Here is a 21,683-nt window from a genome sequence, read left to right on the forward strand (position 1 = left end):
AAGCCGCATAGGTATGGTCCAATAATGTCGTTGACCATTTTTTTCAGTCGTTCACACAGTACGCTGGATATCAATTTTAGTTTAATGCTATCCATAGTTTATTCACTGCAAATATTTGTAACAAATCGACTGACTTTTTTCTTAGAGTCAAACAAGAGTATAACATAAATGGCGCCCAACAAAACAACATAATTGGAAGATCTCGGTTATATTTCTGAGGAGATATACTTATTTATGATTCAAAAATCTCCCAGAATAATGGAGACAGGGACGTTTACATGATTTCATTTATAGACTATTTATGAGGTGGTAAATTTTTAAGATGGAATGGCGCCCAACGTATAAAAGTATATGATGGTCCTTAAATTCTATAAATTTATTCTGACTAGGCAGAACACACATAATTATATTTTTTATAACTTCTAGAATATCATTTGTCAAAGGATTTCTATTTTTTTTGAAAACTATTGCACAGAGATCTGTAGACTGTATCTCAGCTTTAAAATGAGGTCCAAGATAAAAATATTTCTTTATAAAAAACATGGCGCCCAATGTAAAATATTGCCTTTTCATTTCAATGGTTCTATATCATTCAACGTAAAAAAGATTACCAGACCAGATTATTATTTAAATTTTTAAAGGTTTAAATAGTCCCGAAGATCGTTATATAAATGGAGAAGGACAGGTTAGCATTCAAATGGCTCCCAATGTCAAACATTTTTTTTAATGTTTGAATAGTCATTTAAATGGCGTCCAATGGCAAATATTTTTAAGGTATGAATCGTCCCGCAGAAAAACATTTAATGGCGCCCAATGACAAATATGTTTTTAATATATGAATATATTCACAGAATATCAGTTAAATAGCGCCCAATGGCAAATATTTTTTTAATATTTAAATAGTCCCGATGAAAAATGTTCTTAAAAAAATCCAAGCCCTATGGCGACTTGAAAAATGTTGTTGTTCCTTGGCAAATTTTCTTTAGAAAATCTACGCCTTACCTTTGGCTCTTGGCAAATTTTCTTTAGAAAATCTACGCCTTACCTTTGGCTCTTGGCAAATTTTCTTTAGAAAATCTACGCCTTACCTTTGGCTCTTGGCAAATTTTCTTTAGAAAATCTACGCCTTACCTTTGGCTCTTGGCAAATTTTCTTTAGAAAATCTACGCCTTACCTTTGGCTCTTGGCAAATTTTCTTTAGAAAATCTACGCCTTACCTTTGGCTCTTGGCAAATTTTCTTTAAAAAATCTACGCCTTACCTTTGACCCTTGACAAATTTTCTTTAAAAAAAATCTACGCCTTACCTTTGGCCCTTGGCAAATTTTCTTTAAAAAATCTACGCCTTACCTTTGACCCTTGACAAATTTTCATTAAAAAAATCTACGTCTTACCTTTAGCCCTTGACAAATTTTCATTAAAAAAATTTACGCCTTACCTTTGGTCCTTGACAAATTTTCTTTAAAAAATCTACGCCTTACCTTTGGTCCTTGACAAATTTTCTTTAAAAAATCTACGCCTTACCTTTGGTCCTTGACAAATTTTCTTTAAAAAATCCACGCCTTGCCTTTGGTCTTTGACAAATTTTCTTTAAAAAATCCACACCTTTTTGTTGGTCCTTGAAAAATGTTCTTTAAAAAATCCACGCCTTTTTGTTGGTCCTTGACAAATTTTCTTTAAAAAATTGACGCCTTGCCTTTGGTCTTTGACAATTTTTTTTTTTAAAATCTACGCCTTGCCTTTGGTCTTTGACAAATTTTCTTTAAAAAATCCACGCCTTTTTGTTGGTCCTTGAAAAATGTTCTTTAAAAAATCCACGCCTTTGATCCTTGAGAATTTTTCTCTAAAAAATCCACGCCTTTGGAGTTCTGCTGAAATTTATTTAAATGGCGCCCCATGACAAATGTTTTTGAGGTTTGAATAGCCTCACAGAAAATCACTTAAATGGCGCCCAAAGGCTAACATATTTTTAAGGTTTGAACAACCATATAAAAAACATTTAAATGGCGCCCAACATATTTCTTTTTAAATTGAAGAAGGGTTCTCTTCGTTGGTCATTGACAGATTTTCTTTAAAAAATCCACGTCATTTCGTTGGTCCTTGTGGTTATTTGAAAAAGAATTATTTAAAAAATCCGCGTCTTGTTGGCTACTTGAAAAAATATTCTTTAACATTTTTTTAATAGACGCCTATATATATTAAATTCCTTTTAAGTTTTTCATAGAATTTATTTTTAATTTGTTTTTTTATTTTCCTTTTTATTTCTTTTTAAATTCCTATTATATTCTTATTTAATATTTTTAAATAACGAGAGTTCCTATTTAAATTCCTTTACAGATCTGAACCACGTGGTACTTTAAGCACCACCGATGAAATATTTCCCGATTCACCCGACAGCAGTCTATATGGATCGGATGAGGAGCAGGAAGATGCTGCCCAATATTGTCGTGGTGGCTATCATCCGGTGGTTATCGGTGATATATTTGATAATCGGTTTCGAGTTGTACGCAAACTGGGCTGGGGACACTTTTCCACGGTGTGGCTATGTCGAGATCTCAAGTAAGTGTAGAAAATTATAAAAAAAAAACAATTAATTCTCCTAATAATTTCCCCCACCCTCTTATCTTATTACAGAGAAGAAAAATACGTCGCCCTGAAAGTGGTGAAAAGTGCTCCCCACTATATTGAGACTGCAGCTGATGAGATACGCCTCTTGGAGGCTATACGTGATGCTGATCCCTTGGATGTGAAACGTGAACGTATCGTACGTTTGCTCAATCATTTTACGGTGCGCGGTGTTAATGGCGTTCACACATGTTTGGTATTCGAGGCATTGGGTTGTAGCCTTTATAAATTGATTGTTAAGAACAATTATCAGGGTTTGGCTTTAGCCCAGGTGCGTAATATTATCAAGCAGGTGCTGGAGGGTTTGGACTATTTGCACAGTAAATGTAATATCATACATACGGACATAAAGCCGGAAAATATTCTACTGGTCATCGATAATGCGGCAGCTATGAATCAACAAATCGATGATGAAATAACCAGTTTGCGGATAAAGGGTGTCGATTTTCCCGATTCGTATAGTAAGTAATAGTAGTAGTAAATTAGTAAAATTCAAATCCATAAATTTTACCATATTTTCAAAATAAATGTGCCAGATCAACATACAAATGGCCTCAACGTAGTGTTAGTCCTTGTAAAAAATTCTTTAAAAATCCACGCCTTGTTTTGAATAATTAAAGGGCCGCACTCTGATGGCTCTTAAAAACATCCATACATCAATGAATTGGCGTCCAATGGCAATATACTTGTTTTTGATTTGAATAGTCCCGTTTCTGTAACAGACTAACATATAAATGGCGCCCAATGTATTTTTTTTAATTAAAGTAGAATTCATATGCCAACATCCACGACTTATGTTCTTCTTTAAACATATATTTCATTAAGAAACCAAGCCTTATGTTGGTCCTTAAAAAATATTCTTTTAAAATCCATGCCTTAGCTTGATTCTTGAAAAATGTTCCTGAAAAAATCCACGACTCCTATTGGACATATAAAATCCTGGTTGTTCTTGGGAAATATATTTGCAGCTACTTGGGTGCTGAGGGTGTGAGATCTTAACTGAGAATTCATCATTAAAAACGACTGATGAAAAGAGAAATCAGTAAGGAAATTTCAAAAGTCGGACGGGACTGACTATATGATGCTCATACGTAGAATTTCCTTTCGATAGAACAGGCATAGCTTCTTTGGAGGACTACTGACATGGAATCAGACGAACCAATTTATATTATCCCATATGCATGTCATTCTGAAATCGATGCAAATTTGCATGTTAATTGGGCTCTTAGGATCTTTGGTGTACCATTTGTATAGAATCGGTTAAAATTATATTTGAGAGCTATATATACATCTGGCCCGATTAGTAGAAAGCTTAACACGGAGCAATATCTACTTTAATTTGTATGTAATTCAAAATGCTTTCATCGAACGATTTCATCGAAAAGTACCACAAATAATGCCAGACTCAATTCAATTCGCTATGCAAAATTTCGTATAAATCAAACAAACATATTCTCTTTGGTGCACCATTTAGGGAGCGAAGTCGGACGAAAATATATATGGGAGTTATATCTGAATCTGATGTCTGTCTTAATCGGACGTCTATATCGAAATCTGTACTTAATTCGGTACACTGACAAATATATATATATATATATATGTATATATATCTAAATCTGAACCGAAAAAAATCGGAGGAATATATATATATATATATATGACAGCTATATCTAAATCTGAACCGATTTCTTCAAATTTCAATAGGGTTCGTCCTTGGCCCAAAAAAAAGTAGGCTGTTCCAAATTTCATCTTATTCGGATCATAAATGCGATCTGCCCTGTTTACAATTTAACATACACAGTGTTGTCAAGGGTATAAAAAAGCCCACCCCTGATGATCCTTGATAAATATTGTTTAAAAAATCCTTTCACATCCTTCAAATTATATTTATTTAAAATGGCCATATTTTGAAGGTCCTTTAAAATATTATTACTTAAAAAGATGCGCTCGCATGGACCTCATAGCGTATACATACGATTTAATATTGAACAGCATACTCATACGCCCAGGTAAACATGAATGAACTTTTAAGGCTTAATATTTCTGTAATTTGATGGCTTCTGATTGGGAAGCAAATCTTACTACCAATATTTATTCATATTGTCCATGTTTTTAGGGAAGGACTCATATAATGGTAGCTCCCACGAATATTCGGTATTTTGAGGAGCTTGAGCACGTTGATATGATGGGTTTATAAAGTTGCAAACAGAGTTACAGGACATGAAAAAGGTTGCAAATTGCAACTTTAGTCGCACAACGGTAACCCTGATTCGGAAAATATGTCAGTGTTTTGTTTTTGTCCCACTCAAATAGGACAAAAGTGTGCAACAATCACGAAATAATATTGCCCATTCCGAGCCTGGGCAATATTCCGGTGCCTAGCGTTCGAAGCGGTAGATTCCTCACCTTGCTAAAGTTCGTACGTACATTTGAAACAATTATTTATTATAAGTCCATGTCCACATATATGTCCCGCCCAAATTTCTGAGTTTTGAAGGATTAGGCACACTTTTCTACCATAGTTTCTGTAATTTGGTATTCTGGGTTCTTGGAGGGCGAACAATATCTTTTCAGAACATTTTCGATGTAGATTCATGATTTAAAATTTTTAAAAGTATTGGCATATTAAAAATATTTCCATATATAGGTCCACAGTGTCCTCCCATAAAACTCCTTGTACATTATAACTTTTTTACCGGGTTAACCTACTTTATGAGGATTTATTTGGCATATATGCAAAGGAAATGACAATTGAAACCCACTGGGTTAACGAAATCTGGTTAAATGTAAACGTACTATAAATGCCTTAATATTAACCCGTATACAGGTCTCGCTATAGTGTCTGTAATTTGACATTCCAAATTCCTGGTGAATCCATTAAATTTTCAGAATAAGTTCATTGTTCTTATAGCATAAAAAGGTTCCGTTTAATTTTCGGTATTTAGCAGATAAATTTACTTACTTACTTAGCTGGCTTGTGGCAGAACGGTTGTTCCATAAGACGATATTAAAAAAGATTTCCAATCGCGTCAGTCTTGTGCACATCTCCTCCAATTTGAATGACAACGTTCCAAGATGTTGCTTTCTACTTGATCTTTCCATCTAATTCGTGGCCTTCCCCTTCTACGGGAAGGCCACGCTGCAGCTCAATACCACTGACTATATCGATGTACGCATATTGTAAAGCTCGTGGTTCATTCGACGCCGATATTCACCGTCGACGCAGATCGGCCCGTAGATCTTTCGGAGAATTTATCTTTCAAACACTCCAAGGGCTGCCTCATCTGCTTGCGCAAGTACCCATGCTTCAGATCCATATAACAAGACGCTAATGTCTTATAAAGTGTGAGTTGTGCGTTGATGCTATCAGCTTGGTCTGCTCGCCGTTTACTGCCAGACCCACTTTGACGAATTCCTTATCTATTTATGCAAAGGTGGCTGTTACCGCTCGCAATATTCGACCCATTATATCGATGTCATCGGCGTAGGCGAGTATTATGTGTTGTTTGTTATAAAAAGTTCGGCCCTGCAGAACTTAATGAGTTTTTTTACAGGTTAGGACCCGTCGAACTTGTTTTAAAAATAATTATAAAAAATTATTAATTTTCCAATTTTCTTATTTATTTTTTTTTTTTTGCTTCCAGTAAGTTCAATAGAAAAACAAACGAAAACGCGGGCCAAATGGCCATTACAGAACATCGAAATGAATGCAGCCAATCTAACCAATACAAATACAGCTAATAATTCTGCCTCATCGACACCGCTGCCACCGCCGTTGGGTGTGGCGGGTAATAATTTGAGTGGCGACAAAGAGGATACCTCCTCCATTGCTTCAAAATACTCCAGTCTAATGGGTGATAGTATAGATGGCGGTAGCAGTACTGGAGGAGGAGGTGGAGGTACTGGCGGTGGTATCGGTAATGGCTGTGGCGGAGGCGCCAGTAATGCCAGTAATTCATCGACCACTGGAAATATAAATAATCGTTTTAGAGCTGAAAAGAAAATCACTGCCAAGGTAAGTTGAATGAGAAAGAGAAATTATAAAAATTTGAGGTTAGAAAAATTACTTATCAAGTAAGTTGTTGAAAATGAGAATATGCAGGAAAAAATGGAGGGGAATGAAATTTGTTTGAACACACGGCAAAAAAATTATTACCAAAAAAATTTCCACACCGAAAATGATAACAAAAATTCCCCCAATTTTTTTTGTTACTCTCAAACATTCAAAAAAACTTGTAAAAAATATATAAAAAATATTATACCAACACAAGCTTGTTTGTTGTCAGTTTTGTAATGAGTTTTTTTTTTAACTTTTTTTTGTTAATTTTTTATTTTATTTTTATTTTCATTTATCTTTTTTTAAATATTTTTTTTCTATATAAATATTTTCTGTAATATTGCACCCTACACTCTGATATTTTTGTATACAAAAAAACCAAAAAATACAAAAATTAAAACTGTAAATTTTATATAAAAAAAAATATATATATATATATATATAACAACTCCCCACCTCAACTGACCTCTCTCACCCACAATTCACCTATAACGCACAAAACAAAATCTGAATTCGAAAACCCTCCCAAAAGAACGATGAAGTAGAATTGTCGTCCTCCATTGTTGATGATGTCTCGGGAATTGTAATGGAAAATACGCCTGAAGATGACATGTTAATGAAATCAAGTACCATTATGGACAATATGAAAAACACTGAAAACTCCTCCCCCATGCCGACGAGTCCCAATGATGAGCACAAATCGGTAGTAACAAACAACCCACCACTACCAAACACCACCACCACCATCCCCCCAATTAATATAAGTGAACAAATGGCCAATAAACCACCAACTAACCTAAGCACAAGCACAATAGAATCTGCTACAACAACAACAGCCACAATAACCCAACAACAATCCTCAGCAACAACTACTACAACTGCCAATACGGCAGTACCAGCAATGAATGTATCACCAACATCATCATCGATATTAAAGGTAAAGGCAAAAAACAGAACTGAACCAAAAAATGTTGCACTACATTCTAAAGCCATAACCCTCCGCTTCCCCTGTCGTTCTCCCCCGAAGCTCTCTTCACATCATCATCAACAACATTACGCTCTCTCACACAAGCAGCCATTTCATCAACAACAGTCGTTAACAACAATCCCCAATCCCCCATAACTCATCATCTCTTTGGAATATCTCTATCGTATGGTGGTGTTGGGTCCAAAGACCTGTTAATGTGACCCAGTAACTGACCACTTCACATATTTGTTTGTCACTGTCATCCCACAACCCTACCCTCATCAACGGCCAGCTCTTTTTGTTTTTTCTTGCCGCCATTATCATCACCACCAACAACCCATTATCATAGCCATTTTCCATGATTATCTCTGCTGTTATACTCTTGTTTCTTTGTCGTCATCGTTGTTGTTGCTTTTTTGTATATTCTCAATCACGACCATAACATAGAAAAAAAAAATACATCCATACACACATCACTCTCTGGTCTCGTCAAACAAAAAAAATATAGAAAGAAGAAGAAGAAAATACATCAACAATCATTATTCATTTTTAGAACAAAACAATAAGAGCTCAAAAAGGACTCACAGTGAATAGTTGTGTATGTGTGTGTGAGTGTGAGTGTAGGTTACACTGTGATGTATTTAAATAGGAACACTTTGTGGACGTCATCATCATGTTAATAACAAATAAAAATATCGTTAAGTTCGACGAGGTTGAGTGGACTTTACACTATGAGAAAAGAAGCAAGTAAAATTCGGTTGAAAATCATTTCGAAGAAGAGGATTTGCTATTCTATGCCCACAAATTTTTCTCTCAATCACTCCAAGAGCTGCCTCATTTGCTTGCGCTAGTACCCATGGTTCAGATCCATACAACAGTACGGGTAAGAGTTGGCCTTGTTTTTGAATTGCTTACTCAGACCGTAGTAGCATCTGTTGGCGAACAATATTTTTCTCCGAATTTTAAAACTGATGGCGGTACAAAGGTATATAAAATCTGTGAATACCTCGAAGCTGTAGTTTTCAAGTTCCACAATTCGTCCGTGTCTATTGGATGTTGATACCATCAGCTTTTTCTTATCGCCTTTTTAAGGGGGTGATAAACAGGGAATATGAAAGACGCGGATATTCTCCGTGGAGTGAATGCACTAGCTTCTATATCCGTTGCCTGCAACGACTGGAAACTTTCTTCAAAGTCACCATTAGTGTCACTTACTCCACCACGTCAAGGCTTTTATTATCCAATTCTTCTTTATAGCATTTCACCCACAACCTTCACAGAACTATGCTTTCGTCGCTCCTCCTTCAATGCCGATTGAAGACTTCCAATTTGCTCTTCGGCTCAATATGTCTATCCGGAAACTCCTTAATTTACGACTTCGGCTTACCGGGCCAATCTCGTTGACCACCATTGTCCGCCGACCTCATTTTCCTATTGACACCATAATCTGCTCTCGATTGTTCGTCATTTTTGGTCTCAGTCTTTCTGCTTTGTTATTATACGTGGCGCATTTCCACGGCAACGCTTTCCATTACCGCCACTATCTTCCTGGCCGGAATCTCCTTAATTACCGGCTTCGGCTTACTGACCAATCATAGTTTGTTCTCGGGTCATCACCATTGTCCGCCCGTTTCAACTTCCTAGCGACATAAAAACACCCACTGGCGGCTCATACTTCTCAGCAAGTATTCCCTTATCAACATGCATCATGTTCACCGGCTTCTACTTCCCAGCCGAACCCTGTTCCATTACAGGTTTCTTCGCATCAACCACACCATTGTACTTTTCAACCTCCAACTCGAATGGTTTTAATTTCTGTGAATTAGAAATATGGGATATTTGGGCTCGTTACTACCATTGGTGACCACTGGCCTGGCCAACTCATCGCGTTCGTCTCTGCTGCTTGATGTGCCTTCCCCGAAAGTGTCAATTCTTCAGACAGCTTCTCAATTTCCACCTCACTAGATTTCGCGGCGTATTCGCTGTCATAATGTCTGCGGTATTGGTGACCACTTGCTTTGTCAAATCGTCATGTTCGGCCTCTGCTGCTTGATGTTCATCCTCCGATGAAGCCACCCTTTCCCAAAGTTTCTATTTTCTTTTTCCCATGATGATTTTCCTGCTGCCTGAGCTTTCTCTGCAGTCGCCACCAATTCTCTTTTAAGTTCGTGAACTTTTTGTTTCAAATTTGCTACATTTGTCTTTAGTTTATTCATCCTTTCCTGCTGCCTGGGCTTGCCTTAACCCACCCGCCATTTTGGATTTCTTTTCCAATCACCGATCACGAACCACGTCTTTCATTTTATAGGGTGCGCTCCTTACTCGGTTTTCCATTATCTATAAACTCACGATGCATTAAAAAGGCGATGTATTAAAAAACAAAAACCTTTGTTTTTGTCTCGACCTTATGTCAAATTTTTCCTTATAATATTTTACAAGGTTGGCAACATTGCACGTCGAATTCAAGTAGAAATTACCAATTTTGACAGTTAATCGAGACATCAGCTACTCTAAATGGATTACCTCTTTATTGTGCCATGCTATAAACTCTACGAACATGTCAATATTTGCTAGTAGAGTTGTTGTCGGTGCCGAGCCTTTGTGAGATTCGTCTTCTCTGGAATAAGACCCCATAGACTCATACTTTTATTCTGTAGCTTCTGTACTCAGAACTGGAGTCCTCTCGCCATATTTACTCGCCGTCACCGCCTCCTTGCCGCAGTCTCCTTCTGACTCAACATTTTATTTTTCTTTTTTTTAATTTTCTTCTTTGTGAATTTTCCACCAAGCCGACAGAATTTTCTCGACCTTTAAGAGGACCTCTTATGTAAATTAAATTTCTTATCCTTTAAGTCTTCAAATACACATTCATTTGCCAGCCATTTGAAACAGGGATAAGTAAATCGACTTTCGTCTAATCGATAGGTCGCTAAAAGTCGAAAATCGATTTTGAACAGGTTAGACAAAGTCGACTTTTTAGTCAATGCAAAAATCGAAAAGTCGACTTTTGGGCTCAACTAAGTATTCCTAGTTTGAAAATCTCCATATTTTCAAATCTAGAAATGGAGGTGGTTCTCTTAAATCTAAATTCGTTACTTGCACTTTACAACTCATTATCACGAATATAACTAGGGATTTTTTGAATGTTGATCCTGTCATAATCTCGATTATAAAACCTATAGTTTTGAGAAGAACTCTTCTCTCTTTCTAGATCGTTCTCCTGAGAATATGATACCATAACATCTGCCTCTTATGTCTGCAGAATAAAGGCTCTGATAATATTTATCTGGTAACAGTTCTAGAGCCTCTAAACCGAAGCCAATCAAGTCGTGTACATTGGTTATTGCACTTGGTTTCCTTGATTTCATTTCAATACTAATTGAAATATACTTTGCAGAAATCTGAATCAGTGCTGTGTTTCAATTTTCAAGAATTTTGTGGTGGATAATAGCGACATCGCCTTTACTCAGGTTTTTTTTTATTCTCTACTGTCCACAAACATCTCCGTCTTATTCGGTTGGACTTCGTGTTAGTTTCGTTAATTATTGATTTTAATCCATTTAAGTATATAGTTTATCAGCTGTAGCCTGTCCTAGGTATCGTTGTCTAGAAACAACGCATTCTTTAATTTTCTACAGTGGTTGGGGCCTTTGCTTAGTTAGTGTTGCCATTTTCCTAGTAGAAGGGGCCGACAATACCCTACACCTCTTTGGGTATATACAAGAAGCGATCCTATGATCTGTATGTAACCTTTATTTTCCGATTTAATATATTTCCTGATCTTCTGTTCATAAACCTCTCCGTCTTACTCGATTACACCTCGTGTTAGTTTCGTAACTCATTGATTTAATCCAGCTGTTCCCCGTCTCCTTCAATTTTGTACAGTGGTTGGGACCCTTGCTTAGTTAGTATTGCCATTTCCCTCTGGGTGGCGCAATCACCTGCCATTTTTATTATTTCACTGGGATTCAAACCCGCAACTCATAGGCTTTGGTGAACGCTTTTATATCCGCACACATGTCATTAGGCTATCCATGCCATCTATCGTCGTCTAGAAATAACGCCTCCTTGAATTTTTATCTCTTATGATTATAATTAAATATACAATTGTATACTGACTCAACTCTAGCATTTGTGTCACTGCTTTTCGAGTAAAAATTATAAGTATATATGGAAAACACTTAGAATTAGTGTTTTATATCCATAAAAACAGTATCCATTCATTAAGACATTATTACTAATTATTTTACATTCACAAATCATTCATTAAAAATACAGCCTTAGTACCATGCAAATCATGTAATTAAACTAACATCAACTTAATGTATATACCATTAGAATACAAATTTTAATTAAACTTAATAATGCCAACTCACCCGCCCACTCACTCCCACCTAACAATAATGTAGAATTTTATATGCAATTGTTATTGTTGTTAATTGGTAATTTTATTTAATTTTATGTTGTTCATTTTTTTTTATTTACTTAGTTTATATTGTTTATGCTATAATTTAATAGTCAATCATTTTAACTAACACACTGACACAAACTCGTAAACATTTTATTTATGCAAAAAGACTTTTCATGTACATTTGAACACATCAAATACAAATACCATATAACGAAATTAAAATTATTTAAAAATTGAATATACATATCAAAACCCTATGTTTATAACAAAAATAACTATATTGGAATATTACAGGAGTTCTAAAGAATATGGCTCTTCATCAAAGCTCGGAAATAGAAATGCCTTACGAAGGGGTTTATGTTTTTAAAATAGAAGGTTGAAGGTTCTTGTATATAGAAAATCTCTTTAATGACCTTTATCTGCAGGGTGTCTTCTATCTTTATAAAACCCGCCGAAAGTTTTCTGTCTATATCACCAGTAAGCGCTCGATATTACATCCCATAACCTAACTCAAACGAAGGCGGTTTCACTAGTGGTCAATACTAAAATGAAAAAACTGACAATCCATAACCCCGTAATTTTATTAATTCATAAGCCGTTAACAGTTGAACATCGTTCTGTGATGGAAATTCGATGCAACGGTGTTTTTTTAACTCCTTTCCACTACCGAAACTTTCTTGCAGCCTTTCTACCATCCCTATTGCTTACTACCGGAACATGCGATAGCGTCGCCATTGCCACAAACGTCTAGTAGGATTGGATTTTGGTCGGAAGTGGTTCCACTTGAGTCACCGTTGCTTCCGCTTACACAACTCCTGTCGTCAGTATCGTGTTTGCCCCAGGCTTTAATGCTATACTGTGGGTTTCCTTTACTGAGACCGAAGGTTTAGCGGTTCTTTCAAAAAAAAGGCTTGTTTGCAAACCCAGTGAACAATTATCAATAGGGCCGACTTTCTCAATGATAGCCTTTCCACTATCCTTCTAGACTACTACCGGAACATTCTATGTGTTTTTGTCATCAAAGGTTTCTTCTCAGCCAGTTGCTGTATCTCTGTCGATCTCATCCTCTTCATTGCCACAATCGTTCAGTATGATAAGATATTGGTCGGATCAGTTTTCACTTGAGTCACCGATGCAGCCGCTGTGTGCCTTTCGTACTTCCTCCAACCTTTAGAGGACAATATTGACAGAAGCCAATTGCCTTCCCATATCCATCACTTTCTTGCATTTGGAACAATTACCAATAGGTCCGACTTTCGTGTTCTCAATGATAGCCTTTCCACTATCCCTCTTGGTTATTATCGGAATATGCGACACCAAAGGCTAAGTGGTTTTTGTCAACAAAGGTTTCTTCTCAGCCAGTTGCTGTTTCTCCGTGTTCATTACCACAAACGTTAAGGAGAATTGTTTTTTGGTCGGAACAGTTTCCACATGAGTCATCGGTGACACAACTCCTGGCTTCAGTCTAGTGTTTTGATGCTATATAGTGGGCTTCATTTACCCACCTTGGTATAGGTCCTGCAAAAGGTAGTTCCCTGCGGAAAATAGTCCCATTCGTACATCCTCATGACCTTTAAGTGCTTCTTAATCCAGGTGAAATTCTTCTTGCTGATCATGTTGAGACTGAAGGCTAAGTGTTTTTTTTTTTTTTTTTTTTTTTTGTCAACGATATTTTCTTCCCAGTCAATTTCTGTTGAGGTCTTTATCTACTTATCGTTACAGTAGCAAATTGCCCTCCGATACGTCTTCTTATTCATTGCTTCCTTGCATTTGCCACTTCTGGATGCAGGGCCGACAACGAGGATTTCAAAGTGTTTTTGTACTATTGGCGTCATTCCCCTTTATAGTAGGGACACTTAGTCGGGCGCCAAGTCGACTTGTCCATTTTTGCATACTGTTCTAAATCGACTTTCGACTTTTAGCAAATAATGCAAAATCAACTATTTTTTGACAAAATGGGCTTTGTGATAATAAACCAAGTATATATGAAGAAACTCGAAAGTCGACTTCGCGATTTCCCCAAAAATAGACTTCGACTTTAAAGCTTTTTGACAAACACTCTTGTCCAATTTTTGCTTGTTTAATAGTGAAGCCTCTCATGTTCGATATTCATCAGGCAACCACGAAAATATTTATGTTTGTTGGACATTCAGTAATCGATAAAAGACCTGACAGTCCAATCTTATAGTGTGTACTCACCTCTAGACTTGTGAATACAAAATGTCGATTAATCGAAAGTCGATTTACTTATCCCTACTTTATTGCCGTCTGCCTCGGAAGTAACGGTTTATCGGCTGAAGCCGACGTACTACTAACATTTTCCGCTTTGGAGGAGCCCACATTTACATGGGTATTAAAGACGGTTACATTAGCATCATTATATTCGTCTGTCGTTGGGGTACATTCCTTATGTAGGCTGGGATGCTCTTCTGACTCAGAGGGAAACCGCCGTATTACTCAATGAGTCTAAAGAGGGACTCGAATTGTCGGATTAAATTATCATTTCGCCAAAGACGACACAAGGTCGTAACCTTCAGCAGTTGACGCTCTTTGCGATATTCTTGAATATACGATTTAGAATTTTAAAGAGGAGTCCCTGCCCGGGTTCATATATTGGCTTGTAGCACTTGTGACGTTAGAGACTGAGGGTGTCAAGGCACATCAGCACACCATCAGCAGCCGAAGAATTTGTTTTTGGGTATTTTCTAAAGTTTGAGAATCCATATGTAGGTATTGGTTAAGTGTAGGATCACAGGTCAACCATGGTAAATTTCGATGAGGCAGTCATGATTCCTTGAACCACTCGAGTTCCTGAATGAACTGGGTCATTCTTAAACTTGATCGAGAGCTATTTCACACAAGTAATCGGCACAACCGATTACAACGCCATCTTCATTCTAGCATATAAACTAAAATCGTAATAACAACAATTATCATCTGAATGTCTTTTGCACCAAAAAAACGAAATTTGTTTATATTCTTCTTTTATTCTTTTGCATTTTTCTTCTTTATCTTGTTTTCCCAAATTATGTTCATTTTCTTGTTCTCCTTTAATTTTTTTCGTATGTGTAAAATTTTTTATCAAAAAAATCTCACAGCCGCCCACTGAAACCACCACAACCACCATCACCACTACAACTACTATTACCACCACCACAACAACAACAAGTGGTTCTGATAAACAAGAACAACAACAACAACTAAATAATCAATTAAATAATATCAATATAACAAATCCAAATACAATTTCTCAGACACAATCCTATACGAATGCCATACAATCGCTGATCAACAATACGAATGTGCGAGTGAAAATTGCCGATTTGGGCAATGCATGCTATGAGGTAAGGTTCACACTTTGTGATTTTTATTGTATGATTTTTATTTATCGATATTTTACTTTGTTGTAGTATCATCATTTCACCGAAGACATCCAGACACGACAATATCGTTCAATTGAAGTCCTTTTGGGTGCCCCCTATAATTACACGGCCGATATCTGGAGTACTGCATGTTTGGCATTTGAATTGGCCACAGGAGATTATCTCTTCGATCCGCATGCTGGGGAAACATATTCCAGAGATGAAGACCATCTGGCCCATATTGTAGAGCTGTTGGGCACAATACCACCGTCGGTAATATTTCGCGGCAAACATGGTGTTAAATATTTTACAAGTTATGGTAAGTTGGAAGAAGAAAAAAAAGACAAACCACCGACATATCGTAATATAATTCGGACTCTAGAAGGGAATTGTTCATAATACTTTGAATAGAAATTGAGTTTGTCAGGACTTTGCCAGTCGTCAGCAACCCCAAAGGGGGAAACTCATACGAGGATTCAGGCCTGGCTTGTTAAGTTGTATATGTATGAAATGAACATTTTTAAAGGAATATTAGAGTAAAACTTGATGTTGGGCGCCGTTCTTTTTTATTCTTTTACAATATAAAAGTCAACTTAGCAAGCCAAAGCTGAAGTCCCCCTATGTGTTTTCCCCTTAAGATAGTTGTTAATATTTTATGCCGGACATGATGTGAAAATTCTCCTCTGCTCACATTCTACTACATATTAGAACAAATAATTTAAGGATAAAAGTATTGTGGGTTCGAGATTCGGCTAAGTAAAATTAGTTTAAGTAGTTCTTAAGGAAAAATCCAAAGAGGAAATAAAAAAGATTCTTGCTTAACTAAATTCTCTCTCGTATACAGAAGAAACTAACATCAAGGTATTTACTTACTTTACCTAGCTGGCTTGTGAGAGAACTTTCGTTCCATAAGCCGAGCTTAAAAAAGATTTCCAGGCACGTCGGTCTGTTGCGCATTTTTCCAATTTGAAAGACTATGTTCGCAATGTTGTCTTCTACTTGATTTTTTCATCTAATTCGTGACCCTCCCCTTCTGCGTGAGCCATCAGCTGGTTCGCTTTTATATGCCTTTAGAGCAGTGTTGTTCAGCCCTTTACGTGTGCATGATTATGAGCACCACTGCTTTAGAGCTGGGGCATCTTCATCCATTCACACAACATGAGAATGGGCCAACGTAGTCGCTGCAGCTCGATACGTCTAACATAACCGATGTCCGTGAATAGCTGGAACAACTCATGGTTCACTCGACGCAGATCGGTCCATAGATCTTTCGGATAATTTTTCTCTCAAATACTCCAAAAGCTGTCTCATCTGTTTGCGCAAGTACCAATACTTCAGATCCAATTCGTAAATCCTATACGAATGCCATACAATCGCTGATCAACAATACGAACGTACGAGTGATCGGCTTCAGATCCAATTAACAGCACGGGTAATATCAGAGTGTGAGCTTACTCAGACCATAATAGCATCTGTTGGCCAACACTATCCTTCTCCGAATTTCAAGGCTGCTGTTAATAGTTTTGTTTATGGCGGCACCGAGGTATTAAAAATCGTTCACTACCTCGAAGCTGTAATTCCACAGTTGGTCCGAGTCTACTGGACGTCTTGCGCAATGATACCATCAGCTTGGTCTTTTCGCCATTTACTGCCAAACTCACTTTGGCACTTTCTTCGTTCAAAGGTGGCTGTTACCGCTCGAAATGTTCGACCCATTATGTCGATGTCGTCGGCGTAGACGAGCAACATATGCTGTTTGGTGTACAGAGTGACATTTCTATTCACATTTGCCTCTCGTATGACCTTTCTAGCAGGATGTTAAAATTGTCTAAACCCTCGTTCGGTATTGAAGGACTCCAAGAGGTCCTGTCCGACTTCAACTGCTGACCTTATGCAAGGTCAGCATAGCCGTATAATTTTGCAGGAATGCCAAACGCAGATATGGCTTTAAACATCTCTGAACGGATAGGGCTGTCGAATGCGGCTTTATAGTCGACGAATAGGTGGAATGTGTCGATTTGGCGCAGAGTGAAAATCTCGTCAATGGTGGATCTGCCAGGTCTGAAGCCGCGTTGGTATGGTCCAATAATGTCATTGACCATTGACTTCAGTAGTTCACACAGTATGCTGGATAGCACATTTTATTTGATGGGACTTATTCCTCTATAGTTGGCGCATATCGTCTTGTGCACGGGACACAAGATACCGAGATTCCAATCATTGGGCATGCATTCCTCTAGCCAAATTGTACTAATCAGCTGGTGCATGCTCCTTACCAATATTTGACCACCAGTCTTGAATAGTTCGGCTGCACCTGCTGCTTTATTGTTTTTCAGAAGATTAATTGCTACTCTGACCTCATCTTGGCTATGTGGTATACATTCTATACCATAATTTCTTATTGGTTCTGGGGTATCTTCTTCACCGCCACTATTCGATACGAGAAGCTTTTCAAAATGCTCCTTTCAGATCTTCAGCACGCTATCTGTATCTGTCACCAGGTTTCATTTTCATCTCTACAAGAGGATGTGCCCGCACCGAACCCGTCGGTTTGGTGTCTTACTCGTTGGTAAAATTTCCGCACTTCTTTCTGACTTCTCTACATCTCGATTTGCTTACGCTCACGATTTTCTTATTCTTTCTCCTTTTTCTGAAAAGACGTTTCTCCTCTCTCCTTTTCTCTCGATAATTCTCCATCGAATTACGTGTTACTACTGTCTGCAGTGTTGCTCCATACGCTGCGATTTTCTCATCAGTAGCATTACGACATTCCTAATCGTACCACGGGTTTCTTGATGGTGGTTTTTTTTACCCAAGTTTTGCTTTTGCTGCAGTTTGTAGGGAGTGGGCAATTCTTTGCCATTGCGCTCCATTGTCAAGCAAGTGGGTAAGTTGAGCGGAGTATGTTTCAGCTATCTGTTGTTTTTCAGATTTTCGACGTCGAGTTTCCGTGCTACATTAGATTACACCTTTGCTGCTATATTAAGACGAGTGCGAACCATGGCTTTCCCAAGGTAATGGTCCGAATCGATATTCCCTCCTCGTGTCGGTCGAACGTCTAAAACACTGGACGAATGCCTTCCGTCTATCACAACATGATCAATTTTATTTCTCGTTGCTTGATCAGGCGAAATTAAGGTGGCCTTGTGCATATCGAGAGGCTGGAATCTGCTGCTGCTACCTACCATGTTTTTTGCTGCCACCAAGTCAACCAACCTCTTCCCGTTGTCGGATGTTTCTTCATGGAGGCGGAATTTTCCGACGGTGGGACCAAAAATATTTTTGCATTAAAATCTACTAGCAGAATTTTAATGTCATGGCCAGGGCAGCGGTCATGTGCTGTTTCTAGGTGCTCGTAAAAAATGTCTTTGGTCTGTTTATTATTGTCTTCCGTCGGAGCAAGGGCGCAAATAAGACTGATGTAGAAGGACTTCGCTTTTATACGGATTATAGCTATTCGCTCATCTACTGGAGTGAATCTGGAGACGAGGTCTTTTATTCTCCTATTAACCATAAATCCGCAGCCAAATTTACGTCTCGTTTCATGGCAGCTATCCGCAGCCAAATTTACGTCTCGTTTCATGGCAGCTATAATGAAGGGCGTAATCATCTGATTTACTTAGGCCAGTCCATTTCCATCGCATTTACTGTAAGGCAATAATAATGGCTTTGTGCTTCGTGAGTACATCCGCCAAAGCGAAGAGTGGGCCTGTTCTGTACAACCTGCGCACATTCTAAGTGCAGATTCGCAGATCGTGGTCCTTTATAGGTTTACGGGGGTCGTCAACATTGGGGGTTTGGTTTTTTTTGTTGTTTTTTTCATAATAGGAGAGCTTTCCCGAGTGTGGGCAACTTACCCGACGCCTCAACCCATTTTTTATAGTTCTTATGGCTGAACTCGCGGCACATATCAGCTCACTATTTCAATGGATAATGAAAGTAGCTGCCCCAGGTGACACCTCGGGGAGGTCAGTGTTCACAATTTTAATGAAAGAGGGACCAAGATAAGCCTAGGCTTCGGCATGTTAAAGCCAATCAGAGACGTTGCTTGGTATTTATCATCCCCTACCTTTAGGTATTTTTGAATGTCCACCTCACGTCGAGTGTATGAAAATATCAACCCGGACGATTTTTTCATGGAACATTGGAGCATTTCCCACCCGAATTGAATGTTATATAGCGTTACGGAATATTTGCGGTCAAAAACTCCGTCCCTGGAAATTTCAATGTTTTGACAATACCCCATATAAAAATATACTGTCTCATGTTCGATATTTTGATGATCTTAGCGGAATTTTCTTTCCTGAGTGTCTGTAATTTGAAATTTTATTTTCTTGACTAATAGAAAAGGTCCTGGCAGGTCTTCGACAAATATAATATTTTATAATGCCCACCTGATCATTGTTAAGGGCATACAATTGTTCGGCCCTGTCGAACTTAATGGCGTTACTTGTCATAATTTTTTTTTATTCTATTCCACAACTAATTCTATTTCTTCTTTCATTCCCCTCCTCGCAGGAAGTCTACGAAATATCACAAAACTAAAACCATGGAGTCTGATAAATGTTCTAATTGAAAAATACGATTGGGATCCGATTGAAGCGAAAAAATTCTCCGATTTCCTGTTGCCAATGTTGGAATATAATCCCGTCATTCGGGCATCGGCAGCTGAATGTTTAAATCATCCATGGCTGGAGGAGAAAGAAGAATTTGTTTGAAGGATATTGCTGCAAGAACAAGAACAACAACAACAAAAAGAGTATTACAATTTGATACACTCATACATACATATATAACGCAACACAAGACACACACACATGATTACAAACATACATATTATATTTGTTAAAGATACTCCCTCGTACAGACTTAATTAACTCTTGAAAAAAAATAATTACAACAACTTACAACAAAACAAACAACAATTCATTATTATATATAAACATATAAACAAAGTTACATACATACAAATGATAATACTGCGGAGAAGAGAGTGTAAACGATTACAATGGGAGAAAATTCGTGAATAAAATCTTTGAGGATTTTGAAAATAAAATTAGTATTCGAATGTCCTGGTATGCTATGGCCAATGGCATATGGAATTTGGGAAGGTCATGGATGATGCGGAAATGAAATATGAAATCTATAATTTTATTTTGGTTTCAAAATCCTAAAAATACTCCAATATTAAGATTTTGTGTCAATGGTGCCTAAAAGTATACTTCACAAAAAAGATTTAAAGACAATTATTTTTTTTATACCCTCCACTAATTATGGAGGGTATATTAGTTTTGTTTCTCCGTTTGTAACGCATCGAAATAATCATTTCCGACCCTATAAAGTATATATATACTTGATCAGCGTAAAATTCTATGACGATTTCGGGATGTCCGTCTGCCCATCTGTTGTAATCACTCTAACGTCTAAACCATTAGAGATAGATCGCCGAAATTTTGCATAGAGTCGTCTTTTGTCTGCAGGCAGGTCAAGTTCGAAGATGAGATATATCGGTCTACGTTTAGGCATAGCTTCCATATAAGGGTATCCCCCAATTTTCGGTATTTTGAGGTTCTTGATCTCGTTTTTCAAAGGAATTCGCTGAAATTTGGTACTTGGAGTTCTTATTGGTTAGCAAATCTCCCCATCAAAAATTATAAATATAGGTTAATTTTTTCTGATAGCCCCCATATAAAGGTACCCCCAATTTTCGGTATTTTGGGGATCTTGAGCGCGTTTTTCAACCGAATTCGCTGGAATTTGGTACATTGGGTTCTTATTTGGTGCCAAATATCTAAACTAAAAATTATAAACATAGGTCTACTTTATCTGATAGCCCCCATATAAGGGTACCCCCAATTTTCGGTATTTTGGGGTTCTTGAGCGCGTTTTTCAACCGAATTTGCTGTAATGTGGTATTTTGTAGTCGTATATGGTAACAAACTTCCCTACTAAAAATAATTAATATTCCCCCCATTTTAGGGGTAGTCCCCATATAGGCTTTTTATATTAAAATATTTAGCTAATTTGTTTCGTGTGTTGGGGTTATCCCCATATAGCTGTATTCCCCCATAGAAGGGGGGATATTCTGTAGACGAAATTTTCAGTTCACACCCTGCATTGAAAAACGATTAAGTCGATTTAGCCATATGTTGTAATCATTTTTTTCTATCGGAGGATATCGACATAAAAAAAGTAGAACGTGAGGTTTGAGATGGAACTGTTTCAACCCGCATTTAGGCCCAGGTCCTATATAAAATATTGGG

General features: G+C 37.5%; 1 protein-coding gene across 1 annotated transcript in view; it reads left to right on the plus strand.

The window, feature by feature from the left end:
• The window catches only part of LOC133322089 (SRSF protein kinase 2), a 51,118-nt gene extending 30,980 nt beyond the window's left edge, over positions 1-20,138 (plus strand). The window contains exons 2-9 of the mRNA XM_061531156.1: positions 2,336-2,557; positions 2,633-3,084; positions 6,268-6,483; positions 6,559-6,638; positions 10,952-10,978; positions 15,313-15,402; positions 15,469-15,739; positions 19,939-20,138. Coding sequence (XP_061387140.1) covers positions 2,336-2,557; positions 2,633-3,084; positions 6,268-6,483; positions 6,559-6,638; positions 10,952-10,978; positions 15,313-15,402; positions 15,469-15,739; positions 19,939-20,138 — 1,558 coding nt within the window. The remainder of the gene's footprint in view (positions 1-2,335; positions 2,558-2,632; positions 3,085-6,267; positions 6,484-6,558; positions 6,639-10,951; positions 10,979-15,312; positions 15,403-15,468; positions 15,740-19,938) is intronic.
• The last annotated feature ends 1,545 nt before the right edge of the window (positions 20,139-21,683 follow it).

Source organism: Musca vetustissima, unplaced genomic scaffold (assembly GCF_032173495.1).
Source record: "Musca vetustissima isolate MV318-11 ecotype Yass unplaced genomic scaffold, APGP_CSIRO_Mvet_v1 utg25376, whole genome shotgun sequence".
Taxonomy (NCBI): Eukaryota; Metazoa; Arthropoda; class Insecta; order Diptera; family Muscidae; genus Musca; species Musca vetustissima.